The 23,012-nt window shown below is 41.9% G+C and overlaps 1 protein-coding gene across 1 annotated transcript in view; it reads right to left on the reverse strand.

Annotated features, from left to right (window-relative positions):
* Positions 1-7,261: 7,261 nt before the first annotated feature.
* The window catches only part of faf1 (Fas (TNFRSF6) associated factor 1), a 59,571-nt gene continuing 43,820 nt past the window's right edge, over positions 7,262-23,012 (reverse strand). Inside the window, exons 15-19 of the mRNA XM_085774250.1 lie at positions 22,792-22,880; positions 19,112-19,192; positions 18,513-18,590; positions 14,701-14,916; positions 7,262-8,106 (exon numbers count right to left, since the gene is read on the reverse strand). Of these exons, the coding sequence (XP_085630376.1) occupies positions 8,023-8,106; positions 14,701-14,916; positions 18,513-18,590; positions 19,112-19,192; positions 22,792-22,880 (548 nt within the window). The 3' untranslated portion in view covers positions 7,262-8,022. The remainder of the gene's footprint in view (positions 8,107-14,700; positions 14,917-18,512; positions 18,591-19,111; positions 19,193-22,791; positions 22,881-23,012) is intronic.

The following is a 23,012-nucleotide window of genomic DNA, read 5'->3' on the forward strand; positions in this document are numbered from 1 at the left end:
GTACATCTGATCAATAGTAATCAATCATTTTAGATAAAACTAGGTCAAGAAATAGCTGTCAGGTACAGATGAGTGGTGGCATTAAACAGAGTCACTCAGCTTCATTACATTCCAGCACTGGGGGACAAATCTCACAAGGCCTCTGCCAACAAAAAGAGAGTGAGTGGTTAGTTTGCAGCCTCCGCAAAGGTCTCAGAGTAAAAGACAGACGTCGAGGCGAAATTTCAGCAGCTATAGGGCCGCGTGCTGAAGAGCCACTTGAACTGAAGCGGCACAGAGAGGTCTCTCTCTCAAGCATCGCTCCTCACCCGCTAGAATAACACTTATTTGTAAATGGGGGATCACCCTGCCACGGCGTATGAATATTTCAAAGATTTGAAGGGTTCCTGCTCTGCCAGAGCTGTTGGCCAGCACTCAGGCAAACACACACACACACACACACACACACACACACACACACACACACACACACACACACACACACACACACACACACACACACACACACACACACACACACACACACACACACACACACACACACACACACACAGTTTCTGTGCCCCCGAGGTAGGTTGGCAGGGATTATCTTTGTTTAATGAATGGGCTACAAGTATTCATCAACACGGCGAGATTATTGGGCGCACTCGCTCTCCCTTCTGCAAGGCCTATAGTGGCATATTACTCGTGTGTGTGTGTGTGTGTGTGTGTGTGTGTGTGTGTGTGTGTGTGTGTGTGTGTCACTCTGTGTGTATGTGTGTGTGAGAGAGAGACCCACACACTGCAGCCAATTAAAATGCACTCTCCCCTGCTCTATCCCTCCACATCTGCCTCCTTTTCTCCACCAACGAATGGCGCAGAAAAGAAGGAAGCTCATGAATAGGTGCTCATTGAGATCACAGATGGAGTATGGCTTTCTCTTTGCTAGAAATTTGAGAAACACCATTGTCCCCAATCAAAACTCAATGTGTTCGCCCACAATGGTGCCGGCTTTGAGCCGCGCCGCTTCAATTGGCCTTGTTTTTGAAACTTGAAGTGTTCGACACAAAGACGTGGCCCTCCTAGATGTCACCACCGCCTCGCTCCAGTAGGGCCGTGGGTGTGTGCGTGTGCGTGCGTGGATGTGTGCTCAGACAGAGAGAGAGAGAGAGAGAGAGAGAGAAACACAATTAATATGAAGCAGTAATTACTCCCCTTCACGCCACTGCACCCATTCAGGACCCCACTGGCCCATTTATTGCTTTATCCCATGCGGCTGATAATCCGAATACCACAGGTTTTTCTGAGGCCTCTGCGGCGTTTAAGGAGACAGAGCTGGAGGAAATCAACTGAGCAACGAGCTGCTCTCTGAACACGGTTTAGGTAAAACAACTTAACGCATCACTTCAGTATAGATTATTCATCCTATTAGCCTCAACCTGTATTTAATGTACATTCATATTTAGTAAAATAGCCCGACTGGTCACAGCTGCGCGGGTGTTTTTGTGTAATTCACTGCCACTCTCGTTATCAATCTTTTAGTTATATAGGTAGTAATATTTAATCTGTATATTAACTCAACACAAATTTGTGTTGAATTGATAAAATTAGTATTTTCACATTGAGAAGTCAAGAACGAAAATAACTATTATAGATAGATAGATAGATAGATAGATAGATAGATAGATAGATAGATAGATAGATAGATAGATAGATAGATGTTCGTCAGTAATAATAAAAATGGTTAATAAATAAAAACTGATCGATAGGTCAAGTCTTTTTCTTTAAGATTCGTTAGTTTCATGAATTGGCCAGATAACTTAAAATTATGCTGTTAAATATAATTTAATGTTCTTTTTTAAAATTTTTATTAATGTTATTATTTTTATATTTTGCCTTGATTTTCCCTGAGTTTACAGACTTCACAGCTGAGACTGACTCAGTTCCTGACTGAGACCAGGTGCCCGCAGCGCCCCCTGCTCCAGACACAGACCTGAAGCTCCGGCAGCAGCTCGAGGACACAACATGCTTGGTTATTGTGTAATCGAGACCGTTTCCCATAATAATAATAATAATGATAATAATAAGATAATAATAATATAATCTTTGGTGCCTTTTGCATGTGAATCGGACACAATTTTGAAAAAAAAAAAAAAAACGTGATTTCCAACGAAAAGCCAGGGGGAAAAATCACTAAGTGTTAACATAATGTTTCCTGGATTGAGGAGAAAGTGGCCTCACATGCTCAGAGTTGTCAGGTCGCCTCTTATTAAAGGAGTTAAGCTGATAAAAGTGGGTATCTTCACAGCTCAAGGTGAAGTGTGGCTGCTATGCGGCTCTGCTCTAATTGTAAGGAAAAACAACAATAGTTGCTAATTAAAACAGAAGTAATAAATCAGCTTGTCCTCCTGATTATTTGTTAATTGACTGAATTCATTATATCCTGTATAGTCTCTCAGTTGCAGCAGAGTAGAAGGGTGGTTAAGAAAAAAACTTACTGTCACTGCACACTTCAGCTTTTTAAAAAAAAATTCAGACCCATTTGAAAGAGAGATTTTTGCCATCAGCTTGGCTACATGGCTGCAAGGAAAACGTGTTTTGTCTTTTTATAGATGGAAATCAAAGTCTTTCCATGTCTATTGTGTGACTAACAAACAGTACTGTGAACGGAGAGAGCCGGAGAGGGATAGATGACCCTCCTTTTGTGCCCATCCAACAGTTTAAGCTGCATAGATTCTGTTTCTTTGGGCAGGGCCGGCTTCTCTGAGAAAGTAAACTTGGGGTGACCCTGCAGGTTAGGCCAGTCTGGGATACGAGCGGCGATGCTGTGATTCGGGGAGCCGCCGTGCTCTGGGATCTCAGTAGGTCCCACTTCAAAAGGAGGGAGGCGAGATCACTTGTGTCAGGAATTTTGTTCCCTCGCCAGTGGGCTGCATTCTTGACCCCGGCGGAGCTGGTTAAACATCATGGACGCTTTCCTCTTTTGTCGCCAGAGAATCAAGACAGGCAACCTGATGTTGCCACCAGTGAATCTGTGGCAGGGAAGCCGACAGAGTAAGCTCATTACCACACAGACACTTTCTGGTCCCGCCTGTGTCAGATAGACGGAGTCTGGACACTGATTGAGACATCCAAGACTGACTAACATGTCAAAGAGCAGCTCATCTGACACCGAGTCCAAACACACCAGTGTCCTCTCCAATACAAAGTACCTTAAGTTTAATATTTCAAGTTGTTTTAAGTGATAATTTCTGATTAAATATTCTATACAACTTTTTGTTTTTTAAAGTGTGAAAATGCTAATTTTAGTTTCTCAATTTCAATGTTTTGAGGTAAAAACACAAGATTCAATTGAGCTCCCTTCCAACCAATGGAAGAAATGTTGTGATGATATTGTCAAATTGTGAAATTGCCTTGGTTGGAATAAATAAAAAGAAAGAAAGAAAGAAAGAAAGAAAGAAAGAAAGAAAGAAAGAAAGAAAGAAAGAAAGAAAAATGCAGCAAATCCTTTAACCTTAAAATAATTAGTACACTGATCAACAAATAAATGAGAGGCAGTAAATGCATCAACTAATTATTCTCAATAAAAAGTGGTGTGGTCCATGACTTCTTTTTGTTAAGGGGACTAAAGCCCTTTGAGACAAACTGTTTGTAAAAATGGGCTATACAAATAAAATTGCCTTGCCTTGCCTTGCCTTATCTATTCAAAAACTGGGATAGGTCATGTCTATCATGTGAAAGAGTTCATAAAAAGTAACACATACATTTCACCAAATTTCTCTGAAATTTCAGATAAGTTTCTTTAATTTTGTCTTTCCTCTCACAGTTTAAACCTGATGACTTCTTTCCAGTGAAACAAAAACATCTAATGACAAGTGTGGTCAGGTATAAAGAGGAATATCATTATGTCTCATTGACATTTCCGACCCCATCACCATCACGGGCCGCAGCAGCACGGAGAGACATGCCTGTGCACATCACGTTCAAAAAAGCTGCGTGATAGAAACTGTAATCTCACACTTGAGAGGAGCTGCACTATGTACACAGTTCCCCGAGGAAGACACACTCTGACAGACGAGCAGAGATGCACCTGTCTGTCTCTTTGCATAAACGCACCCGGTTTTTCACGCTCACTGAGCTCCTGGCCCTGCCCTGACCTCTCCCTCGCCCCGAGCTGCACGTGTCAGCACGGCCAACTACAGCGCAGCAACACTAAAATGTCATCCACGAATGTTTCATCTGCCAAGGACGCCTTTTCAGAGTTGTCTTAGAATTAAGGGACATCATAACATCACTGTGTGTTGGTGGTAAAAGGGTCCAAACTAGACAGGCACCACTTTCTATCAAGGTGAAATAACTTTTTAAAACCATTATAGAGTCAAACACTCCTCAGGATAGGAGTCAGCAGTTTGGTAAAGAGAAACACCAGGTGAATTGGACCTGCTGTAAAACTACTGTGTTGACTGAAATCAGAAGTGAATTGACTGAGTTTTCTTAACGTTCACATCGCAGTGAATAGTGTCACTGATGGAAAATCTATAATATGTTACCTTTGTCATCTTTATGCCACTGCAGCGGGCTTCATCCCTCCATCTCTCAACAAAGACAAGGCCACGTCGGTGGTTTCCCATGGTGGATCTCTCAAAAGGCTGCAATTTGCCACAGTACACTGAAGTCACACACTGGTTAAGAACTTTTCAAATAATAAAATAAAAATCTGCTTTGTGCTCACTAGTGGTTCTTCACTGAGGTACTTTCAAAGCTCATGGAAAACTGGGTTTTTATTAAGAAATACAGGTTTGATGTGAAGTGTTTTTTTCTTAACTTTTCATATAAATACAAATATCAGTTGTTGAGAAGCAGTGTTTCTATTTGTTGTGTTGAATATTACTCCCTGAGTAGATTTTTACAGAGACTCAAACAGTCTGAGGATTTGTCCTGCAGTGTTTCTCTGTCTCTGTCTCTCAGTGCCTTCAGCAACATCTCATGTCTGGTCAAACCTGGGGAAGTGTGGCTGGCTGAGCACATTAGAGTCGACTCATTCCTCGCGTGAGAAACAAGACAGCCGCAGAGAAAGCAGCCGATGCACACTCACACTCCAGCGTGCTTGTGTAACACAAACGACTCATACGAGAAGTCCCAGTATTTTCAAAGCACTAGTGTAACTACCTCAACTAGAAATTCCCAGAAACTACATGGTTCCCAGTGTCCTTGTAACATTGTAAGAGTCAGACTTTCATCAGTTAACACCACAGGACCTGATGACGACACACAAAGTAAGATTCATGAGATAGTTGTCTATTTCACCCACAAGGATTAAGTTGAAGATTGCAGAATTCCCTTTCAAAACTACAGAATCAAAACATCAGATTTAGTTTTCTTCACTCATTTAGTTTAGATCAATGTAATCCAGTTCATGAGGAAAATTTAAAGTACACAGGAACTAAAGGTCTTATATTGCTCCCCTAAAGGGCCAAAGTTTTGTTTAGTCTAGTAAAATGTTCTGTAAAGTAAAAGCATAACCACAGAAGTCTGACTTTGACCTGTGTCAGGGTTGTACAGCGATTTTACAATGGTAGATTGATTAATCTTAATAGCTGCCTATGAATTATTTCAACACTTTTTCTGATATAAGCTTTGTTATGTAAGTAGCTGTGACACTGCTTCCTATTTCTAGTGAAATAATCAGAAAACTTTGCTCTACAGATTTTGATCTTGACTTTGTTATGTACAGGCGTCTTTAATTAGAAATGACTAAATATCAGCTGTTGCTTCATAGTCAGCATTTAAAACATCAGAATATTAGTATTTTCACTGTCCTTATAATTTTAAGTTGTATTTATTCTGTTTCCCTCCAAAAGCAGCAAAAATGAATTTCAGTATCATGTCGTCTTTAACACTGTTTGGTCGATTCATGTTTAACACGAGAAGAAAACAATGATTCCTCCAAAATGTCAGGAACTTGAAATATCACATGCAATCCCTCCTTCTCTGTCACCTCCCACACCTCCTGTCAGCGCACACCGTCAAACGTGATAAAAAAAGACATAAAGATAATCTATGAAATGCCATCTCAACACCTCAGTGTGTATAGGTCAGCTTAGGCCAGACCACTGTGATCTGCTTACCTGTTTATTGATGAGCAGCAGTTTGTCTGTGTGGCGCGTCGCTCTGCTGGGGTTCTCAAACTTTGCCTTTAGCTGACAGAGGAGCCCTGCTACAGATGGAGGGCTAAGCCTGCGTGATCTCTCCTTGCTGAAGGCAGGAAATTAGCTGCGGTGAGGCTGATATTACCAGGTGGCAAGCGGGTGAGAATATTAAAACATTTGTTAAGAGAACTATACAAAAGGTCTGTCGGTGGCAACCGAGATGTGATGATGCATACCTAAACTTTAATCTGCGTACAAGCTGAGGCTGAACTGTCCCGACTGGCTCCAGGTTCAGGTCAACTTGACTGACATCAGGCTGGTTTGTGTCGTCACCTACAACTGGTTGTCGTCAATAAGCTGAACATCAACAGGAACGTCATGGTTATTATGATCTCCAGCAGCCAGCAGCACTGTGGTATCTCTTGGGTAAAAGCAAACAACTCACAAAAACACATATAAATGTCAAATGTAGGTTTCTCTTGCTACAAAAATGTTCAACCGTTATCCTCTCATACTCCACAGGAGTGTCATAAAATAGATATTTATATGATCAAAGATGATTTTATATCAGAAATCAATGTGAAAATCCAGTTTTTCCATCTACTCAAGGTTTATATGCCCTTCATAACAAACCTTTACTTGCTGTAGAGAATCTCAAAGATCGCATGTTAAATCATCTGAACAGACTGAAAAGACATGTGGTTGTGTGTGTGTACCCATCATGAAATATTTCAACAGATTTCTGGTCGAGACAAATTGATGTTCATATTCATATATTTTATATAATGTATATCAAACTAAAACTAATACAGCATCAAACTTAAAAAGGATCAAGAGAAAAAAAAAGAAAAGAAAAACCTGAAAACTGAGCAATCCATTGGCTTGTGGAGCAGAGGATGTTAAAACCAGGGGGAGCGGAGACTGAAGAGGGCACAGCAGATGCTGTGGGTGTCCCATCACGTCCCATTCCCCGTGGCAGACAGCGGGTGGAGGGGGCCAGGGGTGGAGGGTGGGGTGAAGGAGGGAAGGGAGGGAGGGGGTGGGAAGTCGCAGTTGGGGGAAAAGGTTAAGGGGATAGTACAGGTGGAGATGAGACAGCCCAGACATCTCCAGGGCAACGTCTCTTCTTGCTGTTTATTTTCTATTTTTATTTATTTTTTATTTTTTAGCATTTTTTTGGATTTCAAACACAAAAACCATGTTCTAAAAAAGCAGCCTTGGTGTGTTGAATGTGGAAACAAGGGGGACCGAGCCCTTGTTCTTTTTTTTTTGTTTGTTTGATTTTTTTTTTTCCTGTGACAAAGATTTATCTGCTCAGTCTCTCAATGCTGTTATCGTACGGTGTTTGTTGTGTTTCTGTTGTGAGAGGAAAACCATGACAGCAGTTGGGAACGTGGATTTGTTAAGTGTGTGACAGGAGAGAGAGAGAGAGAGAGGGAGAGAGAGAGAGAGAGAGAGAGAGAGAAGAGAGAAGAGAGAGTCAGAGAGAGAGAGAGAAGAGAGAGAGAGATAGAGAGAGAAGGTTTGGGTGAGGTGAATGTTTGGCTGTGTGCTTATGATACTGTCTTTGCTCCTCTGTGCAACACGTGTACACTAAACGCATTCATGTACCACGACCAGGCCGAGGGCAGAGAAGCTTACTTGCACTTTTGTGTCACTGGATGTGCATGCCAGTGTATTTATGTATGTCTGAGAGGAGAGAGAGGACCGTGTATCGCTGTGTGTTGGTGAGTGTGTGTGTTTGTGTGTGTGTGTGTGCATTGTAGGCCCAGACCGGGAGGGGAGGTTTTGGGGGGTAAGGAGGGGGCCCATGCTCGGTGACTAGTGTGTGTGTCCAGCCAGTTCATCAGTCAGTTCATCAGTGGGTCCTCTCAGCTATCGGAGGGGCCAGTTCCTATTCCTTAGCCTCCAGGAAGAGCGTCTCCTGTGGAAACAACTTGGCCTCCAGCAGAGTCGACCCTGGATCCAACTGGGTGATCTGGGAAGAGACAAGGTGTGGGGGTATGGAGAAAATATTAGCCCATCACTGACCAAATGGTTTAATGCAACCAATAAATAATAAAATAACACTGCATTAACAATTACATTTGCTTGAAATCAATATCCTGCCAATTAACAAACCAATTCAAAACAACAATAATTTCAGCACCATGAGAAATGTTGCTAGTGCTAAATTCAAAGCTCTAACCTGCTCCTGTCAACAAAGGCAACGCAATTGCTGAGCCATAAAGTCATAAAGTCTTTTCAAAGTCAGTTTAATTGTATTATCTAAACTACCTAAATTATATTTTCAGATTTATTCCTGTCAGTGTAAACATGGCCCAGGGATCCAGCCTTTACTGCAGAGTTCAATGAAAGTGTGTGTGTGTGTATTATTCTAACATCTTGTTTTAAAAAAACGACTGGGTAGTAATCTGAGCAGCTCCAGCTTTGTTTCCCTAAGAGGACCATCAGGTTTGTTTTCATGGAAAGGCCGGGGTCCAGAACAAACTGATGAAGGTTACAGGACAGGAGAGAGTGCACGTTATAAAAGTGTGTGTGTGCGAGAGAGAGAGAGAGAGAGAGAGAGAGAGAGAGAGAGAGAGAGAGAGAGAGAGAGAGAGAGAGAGAGAGAGAAGCAAGGACTGAGAGAACTGTGTGTGTTTTTGATGGTTAATAATGACTAATTTCAGCCGCGACAAAGGTCGAACAGGAACGTAGCTGATGCTGTAGAGGAGAGAAACATTTATCTCCTTCCAGTACTACAACAGCTATTGTCTAAAAGCACAGGAATAATTCAGTGCCACCCACAACGGAGCTGATCGAGTTAACTGACACGAAGGGGGTCTGACCTGTGTGTTTTTTTGTTTTTTTTTTTAAACAGGACAATCTGACTCTCTTTCCGACCCCCACCACCCCTGTGGGCCTCTTAGCTTATGTGAGCTAATCACCAGAGGGGTTGAGTTACATCGGGCCAATCTAACACCTGGGCTGAATGGGCGAGGTGGTGTGACACCAAGATGTGTCCGGGGCTTATCTGATGACTGCTGCGTCAGCCCCTCTGATTAGGGCTCCTATTCTAACCTCGCAGCGGGATAATTAACAGGCTCGCTGTACCTGCTGTAGAAGGTCGGAGGGCAAGCCCAGCGCGGCAAAGGTCGGCCTCACAACAAGCACAGCGATCGGCCTGAGACAGACTATTGTAGAGAGAGAAACGTGAACTCTGACCATGAACCGAACCACCAGCTTCACCTTCTTCGCCCACCCTGTAAGCGCCTTATCAGTTTTATTAATGTTTTAACAATCAAATGCATTGATTTGAAGAATAAAAACCCTGTGCACGACAAACAAAGAGCCTGTGTTAACTCCTACTATAGAAGCTGAAAACAGAGATATAAACACTTTGATTTAACATTTAACCTTGTGTTCACTACACAATCTGTCAAATTAGATTAAGTTCAAAGATGCTGAGGAAAGGGTGAGAAAAGAAAAAAACAAAACAAGAAGGCAAGTAAATTAGGGAAAGGTGACATCAGCATCAGACAACCTATCCATCTCCCAAGGGAGTTTGGAAATGTCACACCCATGTGCATTTCGACTCCATGTCTTTCATCTCCATGTCCTCATTTCAACGTGTCATTTAGACTCTTGACTTCTCAGCGGGGTCCTGGGGAGCCCGGTGTGGACAGGGAGGGGCTGCCACATCAACCTTATGCCCATCACCTAGTCAACTGCCTCATAGCACAGCGGGGAGCAAGGCACCATAAAGAGAGGTAAAATGGTGTGCCTGTTTTTATGAGGATATGTGTATGTGTGTGTGTGTGTTTGCCGCAAACATATTCCATCCCAACGGTGGGGAAAAGGACCAACAGGGCTGCTGCGTTCCTTTTCCCACCTCAGGAGCAGCGCGTCGCAAATGGCTGCCATGCTAATGAACCCGACAGGCTGTTATGACACCACAGCATCAGGTAGGAGTAAATGAGGCTTTGGGGTGGAGCAGGTGTGTGTGTGAGTGAGAGTGTGCGTGTGTGTGCAGTCATGTGTCTGTGGACTACATATAAGCTTGTGTGTGGATGTGTGTTGTTGCTGTGAGTGAAATCGGGATGAGAGTTTGTGCTCGTGGTGCACCAGGGAGAGACAACGGGGGGAGAGCAGCATCTGACTCTGAAAAAGAAAGTAGGGAAACAAGATGCCACACTGACACAGGAGACGGGCGCCATCGGTGATTGTTTACATTGTTATCCAATTAACAGACCATAAGTATGGAGGCATCTGTCAACAAACAAAGCTGTTGTTTTTCCTCTGCTCTGTCTAAGCCATATTCTCCCCTCCTGTGCCTACACAGCCATGCATACATACATACATACATACATAAGACAGACACAATCTAGCTCTCTGCTTGCAGTTTGTTTTTAACCTTGAGTCAATATAATTTTCATCGGCCAATTTAGATCAAATCAATCAGCTGAATTAGGGAAGTGTCTGACTAATTTAAAAAGATGAAATTAATTTCCAAAGATTTTCATCTGACTAAATAGTATTTGTAGAAAAGAATAGGTTTTCCAGTGGTTAATTAAGAATACATAAATTAACAGAATAAAAACTGAATTGAACTCTGCCTGAAGCTAAATCTAAATAGATAATACAATATCTGGAAGCTCGGCGGTAAAAAGCCTAATTTTAAAACTGGAACCAATTAAAAAGACAGATGGTGCCTCTCGGCAGTCTTTGATATTTTATCTTTCTTTCCTTATGAAAAATTGTATGACATAAAATAATCAGCTAATATCAACCCCATGTATTTGGCATTATCGAAACAGCAGATTTCACCACTGTTAAAACCACATAATTAGCACTTAACGTGAAGTTTAAAATAAATACCACAATTGTAAGTCACTTGATTCAAATGAATAAAACACACTGATATAACAGAGGCGGCGACACTAAGCAACGCTCGGCCATGAAAGAAAAGAAAGGGAAAATAAACACAGGCCCTCGAGATGTCCGTTTCCAATATAATCAAACGTGCAGCTGAAATAACGCATTTTTAATGAAGCCATTACAGGCCCTACTATGTTAATTAAAACCAAATAACTTGTCTGTTTTAAACTAGTGTTGTCAAGTGTTTATTTGGCCAATTACAAAAGCAGTGGGAGATCATTATCTGCTGCCAGGAGCGTTGACAGCACGTAGCGCCGGGGCGTGAACAGAAAAGAACAGACCAGAATACGGCACTTCAAAGGGAGAAATGCGCTGCACAGACTGGGAGGGGGTGGGGGGGAGAAAAATGGGAGAGTAAACGAGAGAGCAAGTGAAGTGAGAGTAAATGAAGACCGACTAGTTTATGCTTAAGAAATATATTTGAAGGGGATTTGGGAGGAGAAAAAAAGTGAGAATGCACATGGGGAAGAATATAAAGACTGGAGAGCAAAACAAAAGTATAATTGCAAGAGATGGGGACTGTGCAAGGAGGGAGGTAAAGAGGGAGGAAGACAGGGAAAGAGGAGGGAAAAAGAAGACAGAGCGAGGGAAAGCTGGACAGAAGAGGAGATGGAGAGGGCTGAGGGGGAGGATGGGGGGTGGAAAAAGGTGCAGCGTCTTATATCAAAAAATTCTCTTTCGCTCTTATTAATAATTTGTGTCTGACAACATCCACTTCTCCCCCATCAATATCTACGACACTATGAATATGCAACTATTTAAGAAAAAGTTTAACTACCAGACACAATACGTCTCCTGCTTCAATGAGAAGTTCATTGTCAGAGTCTGTGCGGGGGAGCTTTCACATCTCTTCGTTAGTTGCACATCAACCACAAATGACTTCTAAACTGGTTGTGATGTAAATGTGATAAACTCAAGTTTAAATTGAGCACCGAGAAACGCTCCACCTTTAACAGAGGAAGAAAAAGGTAACAATACGCTAAACCCATTTCTGTGTGTAGGGAGACAGTAGTTTGTGTATGTGGCCTAACATCATGTGTAGTGTGGGTGTCTTTACAGTTCGGTTTGAGATCTGCGGGGAACATTAGAGGAAAAAGTCCTGAGGTATCTCTGAATGAAACTACTTTTAAAATAAACTACCCTTCTCCTTCCTGTGAAAACAAGTCAGATAGTGGGACAAGAAAAACAAAACACACCAGTATAACAGATGTAAAATCTATTGCAGTGCAGCACACAGCTTCTCCTGCGCCACTGTTTATTTTTTCTGCATCTCAGGTTTTGTCTAAGAATCATTTGGGCAAATTCACTAACAGAGCTGGAAGAAGGATTAAGCGAGGGTGAAATAGAGTACAGTATCACTGTGAGAAAAATAATACGCTGCCCTGACAGTGTTTGGGTGTCTATGAGCAGCCAGGCAGGAAGAGCAGACTGTCGATTATTATACCGGCAGTCTAAACATGTTCGCCGCAAGCTGAGGGAAGAAGACCTCAGGACTTTCAGCAGCGGTTCGTGCTCAACAAGTATCAAAGAAAATGGTGGAAATTCTTGAATGAAAAGCTGAAAACTGAAACACTAAAAGTCCCCCCTCCTCCCTTCTTCAAACTCGCTGACAGTGATAGAAACGGAGAAAGGGTTAGTTCCCTGAGCACGGCTAAGCCTAGTACAAATGAAGCCAGTGTAAGGCCTGCTGTAGTGCTGAAGAGATAAGCCACTGATACCAAATGTTGAGGAAAAGACTGAGTCCAAAAATTGGAGACTAATAGACACTTATTGGCTAAGCTACAGGAAGGTGGCAAAAGCCTGAATCAGAGACATCTGAACTGGTTTCTCGTGTATTTATCTCAGTCTCAGATGTTGATTAACAAATGAGAATGAGAATAAATCTGTTTCCAGACTCGCAATATAGCTCTCTCTCCTTGTCAATAATGTTGTAGTTTTTAAACCAAAACATTTGATAAAAGAAAATTCACTGGATGTTCTCAAGTCGGACTGCGTAGACCCACTAATTTGTGGTACAGCTGAATGAATGGAGATGAAATAAAGCAGGCTGAAGAGGAGGGAAATAGCAAAAGAAAGAGTGACACTGCACAAAGCCACAGAGAACTCGAAAAGGGAAAGAAGGTTTCAACAGTTGTGCAGTATTACAAATGCAATAGTGGTCTATCCTCTATCCTCTGATCCTGGCAGAGCAACAGTGAGAGCGTCTGGACGGGATGGAGGCTTTCTATGCTCCCTCTCATTTAATTACAACACAGAGCTGGAGGATTAGACAGGGGCCTGTGTTCACAGCCTCATACTGGCACTACCACTGAGCTGCTTCCCTCCTCTCTTTCCCCAAATCTCTTGCCTTTCTGTTTTCTGGAATTATCTCCCATTTTCTTCTTTTTAATATCTTCTCCACTTGTCTTCTATATCCCTTTCTCTTTCAGACTGTTTCTCTGATTAAATCTTTTCTTTGTTTAAGCTTTTGTCTTCTCTGTTCTCTTTTCGACTAGTTCTGCAGTCACCATCCTCTTCTCGCTTCTCTACCCCTCTAATCCTCCCATCCTGTTTTTGCCGGAATTTCATCTGCGATGCAGACACATCTTTATCTCTGTCTCAAACACATGTTTACTCTTGATTATAAAGAGACAACTGTGAATCCTTTAAGTGACAAAGTTGTGAGCGGGGCATGTGTTTACTTGAAAATATTTGTGCATGTGTTGAAGTGTGTGATTGTGACGAAATGAAGAGTGTGAGCTACGCGTTAACGTGTGTGTTAGTTTGAGGTGTTTGCCCCAGCAGTCTCTACAGACTAAGATGGCACACTGCCTGGGCAAGCCTACACACACACACCTCTACACAACCACACCACCACCCACCCTCCACATGCACTCTTCTCTTGATTAATGGAAATCCCATTTTTGTTTCCAGCAGCATGGCTAATTAAACTGGTAGTTAAAACAGAGCTCATTAGCCCGCTACCACGGAGCGCGGCGACCAAGCCCTCTAATGACTGGTTGAAGCTGACGGAGTGCTGCCTGGTGTCAACGGAAGAGCCATAGAGAATACTACTGTTAGTGCTGACAACTGTATCCTACCCGCAGTCACAGTGTACTGTATTCACAATGGACTGATACTAATTAATATTCACTGAATAATACATGTGCACAGGTGGAGGGATAAACACTTGGCTTAACTTTCCCCCATCACAGGTACAAGGAAACGTAGGCAGTGACGCACCGGCGCTGCTGCGCCGCACAAACACTGCAAACAACTGTGATAAAACACAAGAAAAACTAAATCGTCCGTCAGCCACAACAGATTGTCTTAACTATTGTCCCTGCTGCTCTCCACACACGGCTGCCACCTGAGATTCAGCCCAGGCCCAAACGGAAAAGCCAATTACAGCTGTGGATCTCTCCAGCAGAGATGTGAGCTGTGGCCAAGAACACTTCATAACCTGCTGCTACTCTTCTGCACTAAGGGCGAATTTAGCACTTGTTTGTGTGGGTGCAAAATTGTCACAAAAAAAAAAAAAAAAAGCCTTTACCCCTTCATATGTGCAATTTAACAGACTAGATGTGTTGGGCCTTACTGTCTTTTTCAGTGTGCAGATGAACATGTGAGCAGAAGAGGACAAAACAAGTGCGTGTCGAGCTGCGCCACTCACATTTCTACGAGGGAAGGTGGTGAGGAGCTTGAACTCTTCAAAGGGGTATCCCTTGGAGGCCACAAAGTCGAAGAGGACCTGGAGCTTACAGCTGCCCAGGAAACGCCGTTCCAGAAACTCGCCACTTGGCGTGCGGATTCGCAGTTTGCTGATTTGCTCTCCAGCCTCCTCGGCGGGCTCTGGCGGTAGGGCCTGCTCCAGTGACAGGCGGATTGCCTGAAAGAAGAGAGTGGGAGAAATGCAGTATGGTGGTTAGTGTGGCACATTGACAATGTTGAAGACGCTTCATAATTACCAGAGAGTTGGCAAGATTTATGTTATGCTAACGAGCAACCTGTGTATAAGTATAAAACAGACACATTTGCAGAAATCACTCTGGATAAGTGCTCTTTCTCCAACTCTGGGAAATCTGACAGTTTCTTCACTTCACTAAATTATGCACACGCTATTCGTTGCATGCTACACAAATATTAATCGAGGAAATTTTAAGAAATTAAGAATAATATACAGCTTAATTACTTTTTCTACACACACTGCCTCACAGTGTTGAGTGTTGACTGAGGGCAGGCATGTTTACATACAGGTGCCAGTGAGATGCAGCTGTCATCACTGGTGCTGCAGATCTTGTTCTCAGGCCTATTAGCATTACAAAGTACTGATTTTTTTCTTTCTTTACAGTTTGTTCACACCAGACTCAGTAAGACTAATATTGTGACAGGTAGCCAGAAATAATAGGTTCATAATTAGACAAATTCAATATTGGGCTAAAAGGACAAAAATAGTGGGGTGCTTATGCAAATGAGAACAAATGTATTTCAGATTAAAAGTTATTTGTTATTATAAAACTATAAATATATAAGTGCAAGAGAGAAAAGACACCAGGATGTGCATACAATCCTCCCCTATACATGAAAAAAAAATAAAAAATCTGATAGTCAGTCGAGTGCAATTATAAAATGTCTCTCTGAGAACTTAAACCGAAGACTCAACAGTAACACTGGCAGTTATGAAGATGATGGCACACTGTCCAAACAAGTACGAAACACAAGCCAAGAACTTTCTCCCAGAGTCTGATTACAGCACTGTTGCCTCACATTAATTAAAGGATCTTCTTGTCCTGAGTATGTTATTAAATTAGTTGTCCTGTGTCTCACCCTGTTCCCTAAAGTCTGATGTAGCTTAGCAGGTTGCGGAGCAGCATTTCAATACGTTCAAAACAGCCAAGAGTATTCCTCTTTCATGCCGTCTTACTGCTGCTCAGCCCCCTTTACTGGGAAATCTGAGATGGAGACTGTTGATTATCTCACTAGTGTCCGCCACAGACACTTCAAAGTTGTTTCATAAGAGCTAAAATCTTACAGCTGCGCGAACTTTGGTATCACGGTCTACGGCGGCTTTAACTGGCACAGAGACAACAATCAACTGTCATCTTGCAGAGCAAAGCTAATCAGCTCTCCTGTGTTCTGAAAAACTGCGCTTCAGCCACTCCCTTGAGCCTTCCTCCTCTTTTTTGCTCTTGCCCCTCACCTCCCTCCGCCTCTCCCCCTCCTCCCCCCACAGCTTGTTGTTCCTGTTTGGCCAGCCGGGGAGCATATGCTGTGACAACACGCCCCGGTTTTATTTACACACCATAATGCAATTATATTTCATAAGAGTGTACAACAGTAGCTCATTAGCAGCTTCTGGTGTTGGGTGGGCAGGGTAGGGCACGTGCCGCTCCACCATCAGCTCCCTCAGGTATAAGAGCTGATGCTGACTGAGTTAAAGGGGCCCCATGGGGCAAACTAACACACACACAAATAACAGACAGGAGTGTGGATGCGGTGGTGGTGGACATATAAATGCAGACAGAGAGTCGACCACAGACAGAAGCACAAACACCCACACACGTGAATGGTAGCGTCCCTAAAAAAAAAAAAAAAAACCACAGGACACACTTCCAGTCGAGCTTCGGTCCCCAGCTGATCCACACAAACAATCAGAAGCATCTCTCTGTCCGACTATCTGCCTCTCCAGCTCTGTTCCACTAACCACAGAGAGCAAACACATGACAGGTGGAGCCGGGGGGGGTGAGGTGCACCTGACAGCCACACAACTACATGCTAAGACCCTCTGAAGTAGGTGAATAGTAATGTCAAGCCACACAGGCACATGAAACACATGAAACACATGAAACACATGCACCCCACCACCAGCACCGCTCTTCTTTGCACAAAGGCACAAAATCGCAGAGAAAGCGTTCCCCCTAGCATTGTCTGCTCTCCGGTGGTTACTGATGTTTTTGTTGTGTCTGTAGTTTCTGTCAGATACACTAAAAGGTTCCTGTCTCCTCAGACTCTACTCGACTGAAAGCTGTCAACAACAAACATTAACAACAAAACTGATCAGACACGGCCACTAAATTCACCTTTATAGCCAGAGCCCAACATCACTGCAATGTTTGAACACTACAAAATGTCACAAATGGTCAGGGGTGAGGTGGTGTGGCAGTCTGTCCATGATAACTTCCTGTGGCTAAATAAAAGCCAGTCAGTGTTGCAAAGGATAATGTATTAACATTTATGGGAGGAATGATTAAAAAAAAAAAACAGCAGCCTCAGTGAGCTGTCTCGATGAGGTGGTGCAGTTGTCATGTAATCTAAAGTTATTAATATGTGAATGCAAGTAAAAAACAAATGTTCAAGGTTAATATCAGGTTTCTAAAACTTCATAGAGTGTAAATAATGATAGCCAGATTCAAGAATTAAGTATAAATTGTAAACTGTGTTGTTTATATCATATACAGTAGAGTATTACATTTGTATGCAGTGACTATGAGCAAAGAAAAGTATAATAACCAAGCAAACTGATGTTGCTCAAATAATTTCTATGTGTACCACCAAATTTTCACAATAGTTTAAAAATATCATGTTGCCATTCTGACAGATTTATGGATGTACATCTATGACTGTAGCACAAGCACAACACTAGCGCTGTGGTGCTCGGGTAGCAAGCACAAAAAAACACGATGGCCATTGTTGTTTAAAATACACAAGCGTGCACACAGTTTGGTTAGAGGACTGCAGTGATATAATTAAGAAGGCCAGGTCCAGGGCTCTTTTGTTGTTGTCTGTTTAACTTAAGAGACGAATCACCTGAACAAGCTGGGTCACCCGATACCACGCAGCGCCCCGGGGCTCTCTGCTGCTGGGTAAACAACAATCACCGAGGACTACACTGTATTACTATAGACTGTATTACAACAATGGTGTCATCCTAGCAGACAATAATTGTTTTCCTTGTATGCGTGACAGTGTGTCAGTAGTGTGTCTCCAAGTGTATGTGTATGTGTATGCGTGTGTATTATCCCCCCTCTTCACATACAATAATTGTTTTCCTGTGAATGTGTGTGTTTGCTTGGGAGGTGTGTGTTTGTGCACAAGCCAGTGTACATGAATTGCCTGAGTCTTTTGTTCAGTTGGGTTTCAATACGAGGCTGTGTGCTATACCAACGTAAAGCAAGTTAAACCGAACAATAACTGTGTGTGTGGAAGGTCTAAGGTCTCACAGTAATTAGGATATTTCATTCTTCTGAAATCGCTCTATGCCTGTTCACCCACAATACACACGCTTCACTGATTGGCAGGCTTCACTAAAACCTCAATCCCATTGACTTATCATGGTAAAGTGAGAACAAAACAGAAAACAACAACACAATCTGCACTGATGAAACATTTCACTCTTCCACCTTGTACTGATGATAACGATGGAATATTCATTGAAGAGAAAACTTGCACAGTGTGAGTACGGCGTGTACATGGCTGTCTTCTCACCTCCTTCTCCTCCTCCTGCTCCTTTCTCATCTGTTCCAGGCGAACTTGCTCGGCCTCTTCTCTCTCTTGGGCTTCTCTCTAAAAATGACAGGAGAGGAATTTAATCAATGTGACAGCAGAGCCAATCAAACAGAGTGACGTGCAACCCTTAATTTTGGTGTGGTGAATCACAGGCTGTCACTTTGATTTGATTAGTCATTGTGGATATCATCCTCATGATTAGAGAAATGTCATTTTCTTGGCACTGACGTCTCCAAAACTGGAACAGTAACTTCCTACTAACTGATTATCAAGGCAGTGACTTAAACTGTCTCTATTTTAGTAGATTGTGTTCAGACAACTGGGCTGCTATATGGGCAAATTGAATGAATGTTTAAAGTGTTTAAACTCTGAAATTAATTCAAAAAAATTAAATAAAATACCAAGCAACTGGTCTTATGTACAGTTGGATGTCTACTCTACACATGATAATATGGTTATTATTAAATCCCTTTGGTTTTTACTTTAAAACAGCATCCGCAGTGATAATGGTGCTATGCAACAAAAATAATAATAAACGATGTGGTAGAGGAAAATGTGTTTGTTTGTTTTTTAAATACCTTCTTACGGTCAGCCTCTAAAGACAGACGGTAGGCCTCATCCTGTTCTCTCTTCACCATCTCTCTTGCTTCACGCTCGTCCTGGGTGGAGGGAGGGGAGAAAGAAAGCGGGGCCCATTAGCTAACAAGACAATAAAGGATACACGGGGACAAAGCATCTAAGCTGAGGAGCCAAAAAGAATCGAGCAAAAGGAAAAATGCAGCATGTCAAGTGTGGTTACGTACAAACACCAGGTATGAAAGAGTAGCACCAGAGGGGAATTCATTATGACGGGGCTGTCATTTACCAGACCCCGAGCTTCTTTTATGTTTCCTCATCTCAGTTTCACCGTCCCTTTCTCTTTCATTCACTCTGCGTCTCGCTTCCTGTTTGTACAGAGGGAAGGGGAAAGGCGGCCTTTCTCTTTCTACCTGCTGTGGCTACAAAGTGTTTTATAAAGACTGGGACTAAATACGAGTGCCCATTGTGTTAACAGTGCACAGCCATTAGTTTTCCATTTTCTGAAGGCCCATGCTGTGTGCCAGCCCGGATATGGCGAAGTAAGCTTATTGTGATGATCAGAGGACTACTGTGCAGCCAATCAGTGGCTAAGCAAAAGGACAGTGTGTATTGTTGCATTCAATCGGAAAATGCAAAGGATACATTTGTGCTTTTGACCCGCATAATAGACGAACATTGAAAGGAAACTGTAAAAGAATGGCAGACGGGGACAAAACATCAAAAGTGGCAACCTTCAATGGCCCGGCCCTGAGTCACGCAAACAAAGTTGCAGAGTAGTTCATGTTAAATACTCATTCTGTGCTGTTGTAAAATGTTTTCCAATTCACCATCTGCATCGAATGCCCTTTGTGAACCAGAGGCATGAAGTGAAATGTTAATTTACCATGAGTCTGCTTAAACAATGTGATTTTCCTCTACGGAGGAAAACAGAAGGAGATTTCTGCATCTATAACTTGGCTACCGATCAAGTTGGTGATACACATGCTGTCTTCTAGAGGTAATGACAGGCTTATCAAGTCAGATGTCAGAAATTCAAGCTGTCAAACATTGAATAATTATTCACAAATAACAAATAATGGAAAGAGTTGCAGTTAAATTTAGATTAAAGCTACTTTCATTAAGGCAAATTAAACCTGATTTGTTTTTTATGAATACTTTGGCCCAGTGTCTCACTGTCACTCCACAGCCAGAGGATCCAGAATTTAATACGAGCAGTCCTGTCTGTGGACCTTTCATACTCCCTGATGCTGGGATATGTACGTTTGGTGCCATTGACCGAGCTACTGGCTTTAGAGCGCTGCTCTTTCTCATATACAGCCTTATGTGAAACCAGCTGTTTATCCCCAAAATCAACATGGGTTATTTTTGGCGGTTGCTCACATGAAAAGCAAAGGAAATAGCCCCCGATGCTGACAGATGCAGACCACAAAACCTGCAGTGAGTAATCAGCCGATTACTAAGTACTAAGCTAAAACACAGACAACCATAGGAATGACTGGCGAGTCAGTAAGGTTGGTTGAAGTCACAGTGTGGCTGCCCAGCTGCTCCGTTTCCAGACAGACACAAAAGTCACTGTCAAAGTGGAATGTCTGGGTTAGGTGGGTGTCTGTGTTCGTGTCTCAGTTTGCCTTTGGAGGGTCGAGGTGGAAAAAAGGAACAAGAGAAAAAAAAAGAGGGAGAAGGAAACTCAACAATGCCTGAGAGTTGCTACAGCAAAGACGGGATTGGTGCTGTGTCAAGGTTGAGTTCACCTGAAGATGGAATGAGTCCTGTCAGACGCAGGATATACTTAAATCCTGTGGTTATTGGTACTAATCATGAATAATCACACAGAACATTATGCTCTCATCATCACTTACATGCTATTTATTTCTGGCCTCTAATGCCTGGGTAATTATCACACTTTAATAGAACAGCTTCACTGCTCTTACGCTATGGCGAATCTAATTTCTTATTTCTCTGACAGATCTCAACCCAGTTGTTGTGAAAGTGACATAAGAAAATATAATAGAAAGAAGAAGAAGAAAAAAAATATTTGAATTTTTTAAAGCACAAAACACAGTCACCTTGTAAGAAAAGAACCTACAGTGTCAAAATAGAATCTTATATTTAACAAAACCACATAATTAGTTCAATATACATTGCATCCAAGTGAAGCAAATCAGTCTTCCAGGGTGAACGGGCCTAAGTTTTGAACGTCAGTCCTTTTGGTATCAAGTGAAATGTGTCCACAAGACATTTTGGAACTGTTAAGTAGTGAAAGCTGGCACAAAATGTCTGCTGAAATGTAAATCTAAATGTTGCCAATTTTAGTCAGTTTAATTTAGGCACCATTTGTGCATTGCAGCTTTTCTTCAGACAACATCAAACATTTGAGAACTTATTTGTCATCTGAAAAAAAAAGGGGTTCGGCTTTGTAGAAAAACTTGCTTATAACTGATGTATTGACATGTATCACTTTGATTGTCATCTGTACTAAAACTCAGGTATCCTTTTGCAACTGGTTAAATAAAATGTCATAACCTCACATATGAACCTACAATCATCTTTATGACTCACAGTTTAATCTGACACATGCACATGCTCCAAATACTTCATGTCACTACTTATTATTAATTTTTTTTTGAAGTGTGACAACTCACAATAAAGCCAGAGAATTGTAGCAATAACAACAACAACAACGCAGAGAATAGCTGTCATTCAATTGCAGAAAAAGCCAAACCCTAAGGGTGTGTGTGTGACAAGATTTACTGCTTAACCACTGTTCCCACAACTCTGTGCTGTGGCTCTTGGATTAACATTGTTAGGGAGGCAGTTTGGTTGACTAATTGTAAAACTAATAATTTGGCATGACATGTGTCATCTATAGATATAGTAGTCAAAAAAGAGGCACGACAATGTCAGAGGGTGTGGGAATATGAGGGACGAAGCATTTCACAACTGACACACTGCACAGAACTAAACACCTGGAAGGATCATCACAGATCAACATTAACTACACAAATCTTCATATTAACTAATAATTCATTATTATTTGAAATATTAAAACATGAGTCTTAATTTGTGATTCTATAGCGACTGTACTACACTAAATTTCAAAATATGAAAAAATATTTTACTACAACGAAAGAGAAAAACAGAGCTTGGAGGATTATGTGAATACTCTGCGAAAAACAAACTTGCTTGAACAAAAAACACTTAGTATGACATTCATTCTCTTCTTTGATGTTGTGTTGAAATATCAGTAAGTCGTGCAGAGGGGTCAGGTGAAAGTCTTGTGAAGAGACCTCCCTGTCATACTGTCCCAGATTCCTGTCTATGACATGAAAGATCACTGTTCCCTCATATTATTGTATGGAGGAGGGTATCTGTCAGGTATGTTTGTCCACTTTCTAGTGGAGTAAAGTATGCCACAGTTTAACAATGTAGTCTGATCTGCCCTAACATGTTGCCATTCATCTCCTGAGCAGGACACAATAGACTGGCTCTGGCTTAAATAAGGCCACCAAATGTAGCTAGTCATACAGCTTAAGTTGGTTTAAGTTTGTACTAGACGCCTTCCTATTCCACACCCTAAACAAATTAATGTATATGAATTATTACCTCCCGTTCATTTCTTTCTTGATAAACCAACTTAAAACATTTTTGTTTGTTTGGCTGCTTCCTGTTCAGACCTTACCTCGTCTTTGATGTCCTCCTGCTGCTGTGCTGTAAAGATTTCCATTGCTCCCATTAACCTCATCATCAGCTCGTCCACTGTCGTATTGCCTGAAGATTTTTAAAAAACAAAACAAAACAAAAAACAGGTCATACAATCACAATCAACACTGTGTCATTTATCATTTTTTGCATTTGTCTACACAAGTATTGATAGTCATACTATTAATGAAGTACAAATTA

The sequence above is a fragment of the Trachurus japonicus genome, chromosome 4 (assembly GCF_045865225.1).
Source record: "Trachurus japonicus isolate A0001 chromosome 4, Traja_1.0".
NCBI lineage: Eukaryota > Metazoa > Chordata > Actinopteri > Carangiformes > Carangidae > Trachurus > Trachurus japonicus.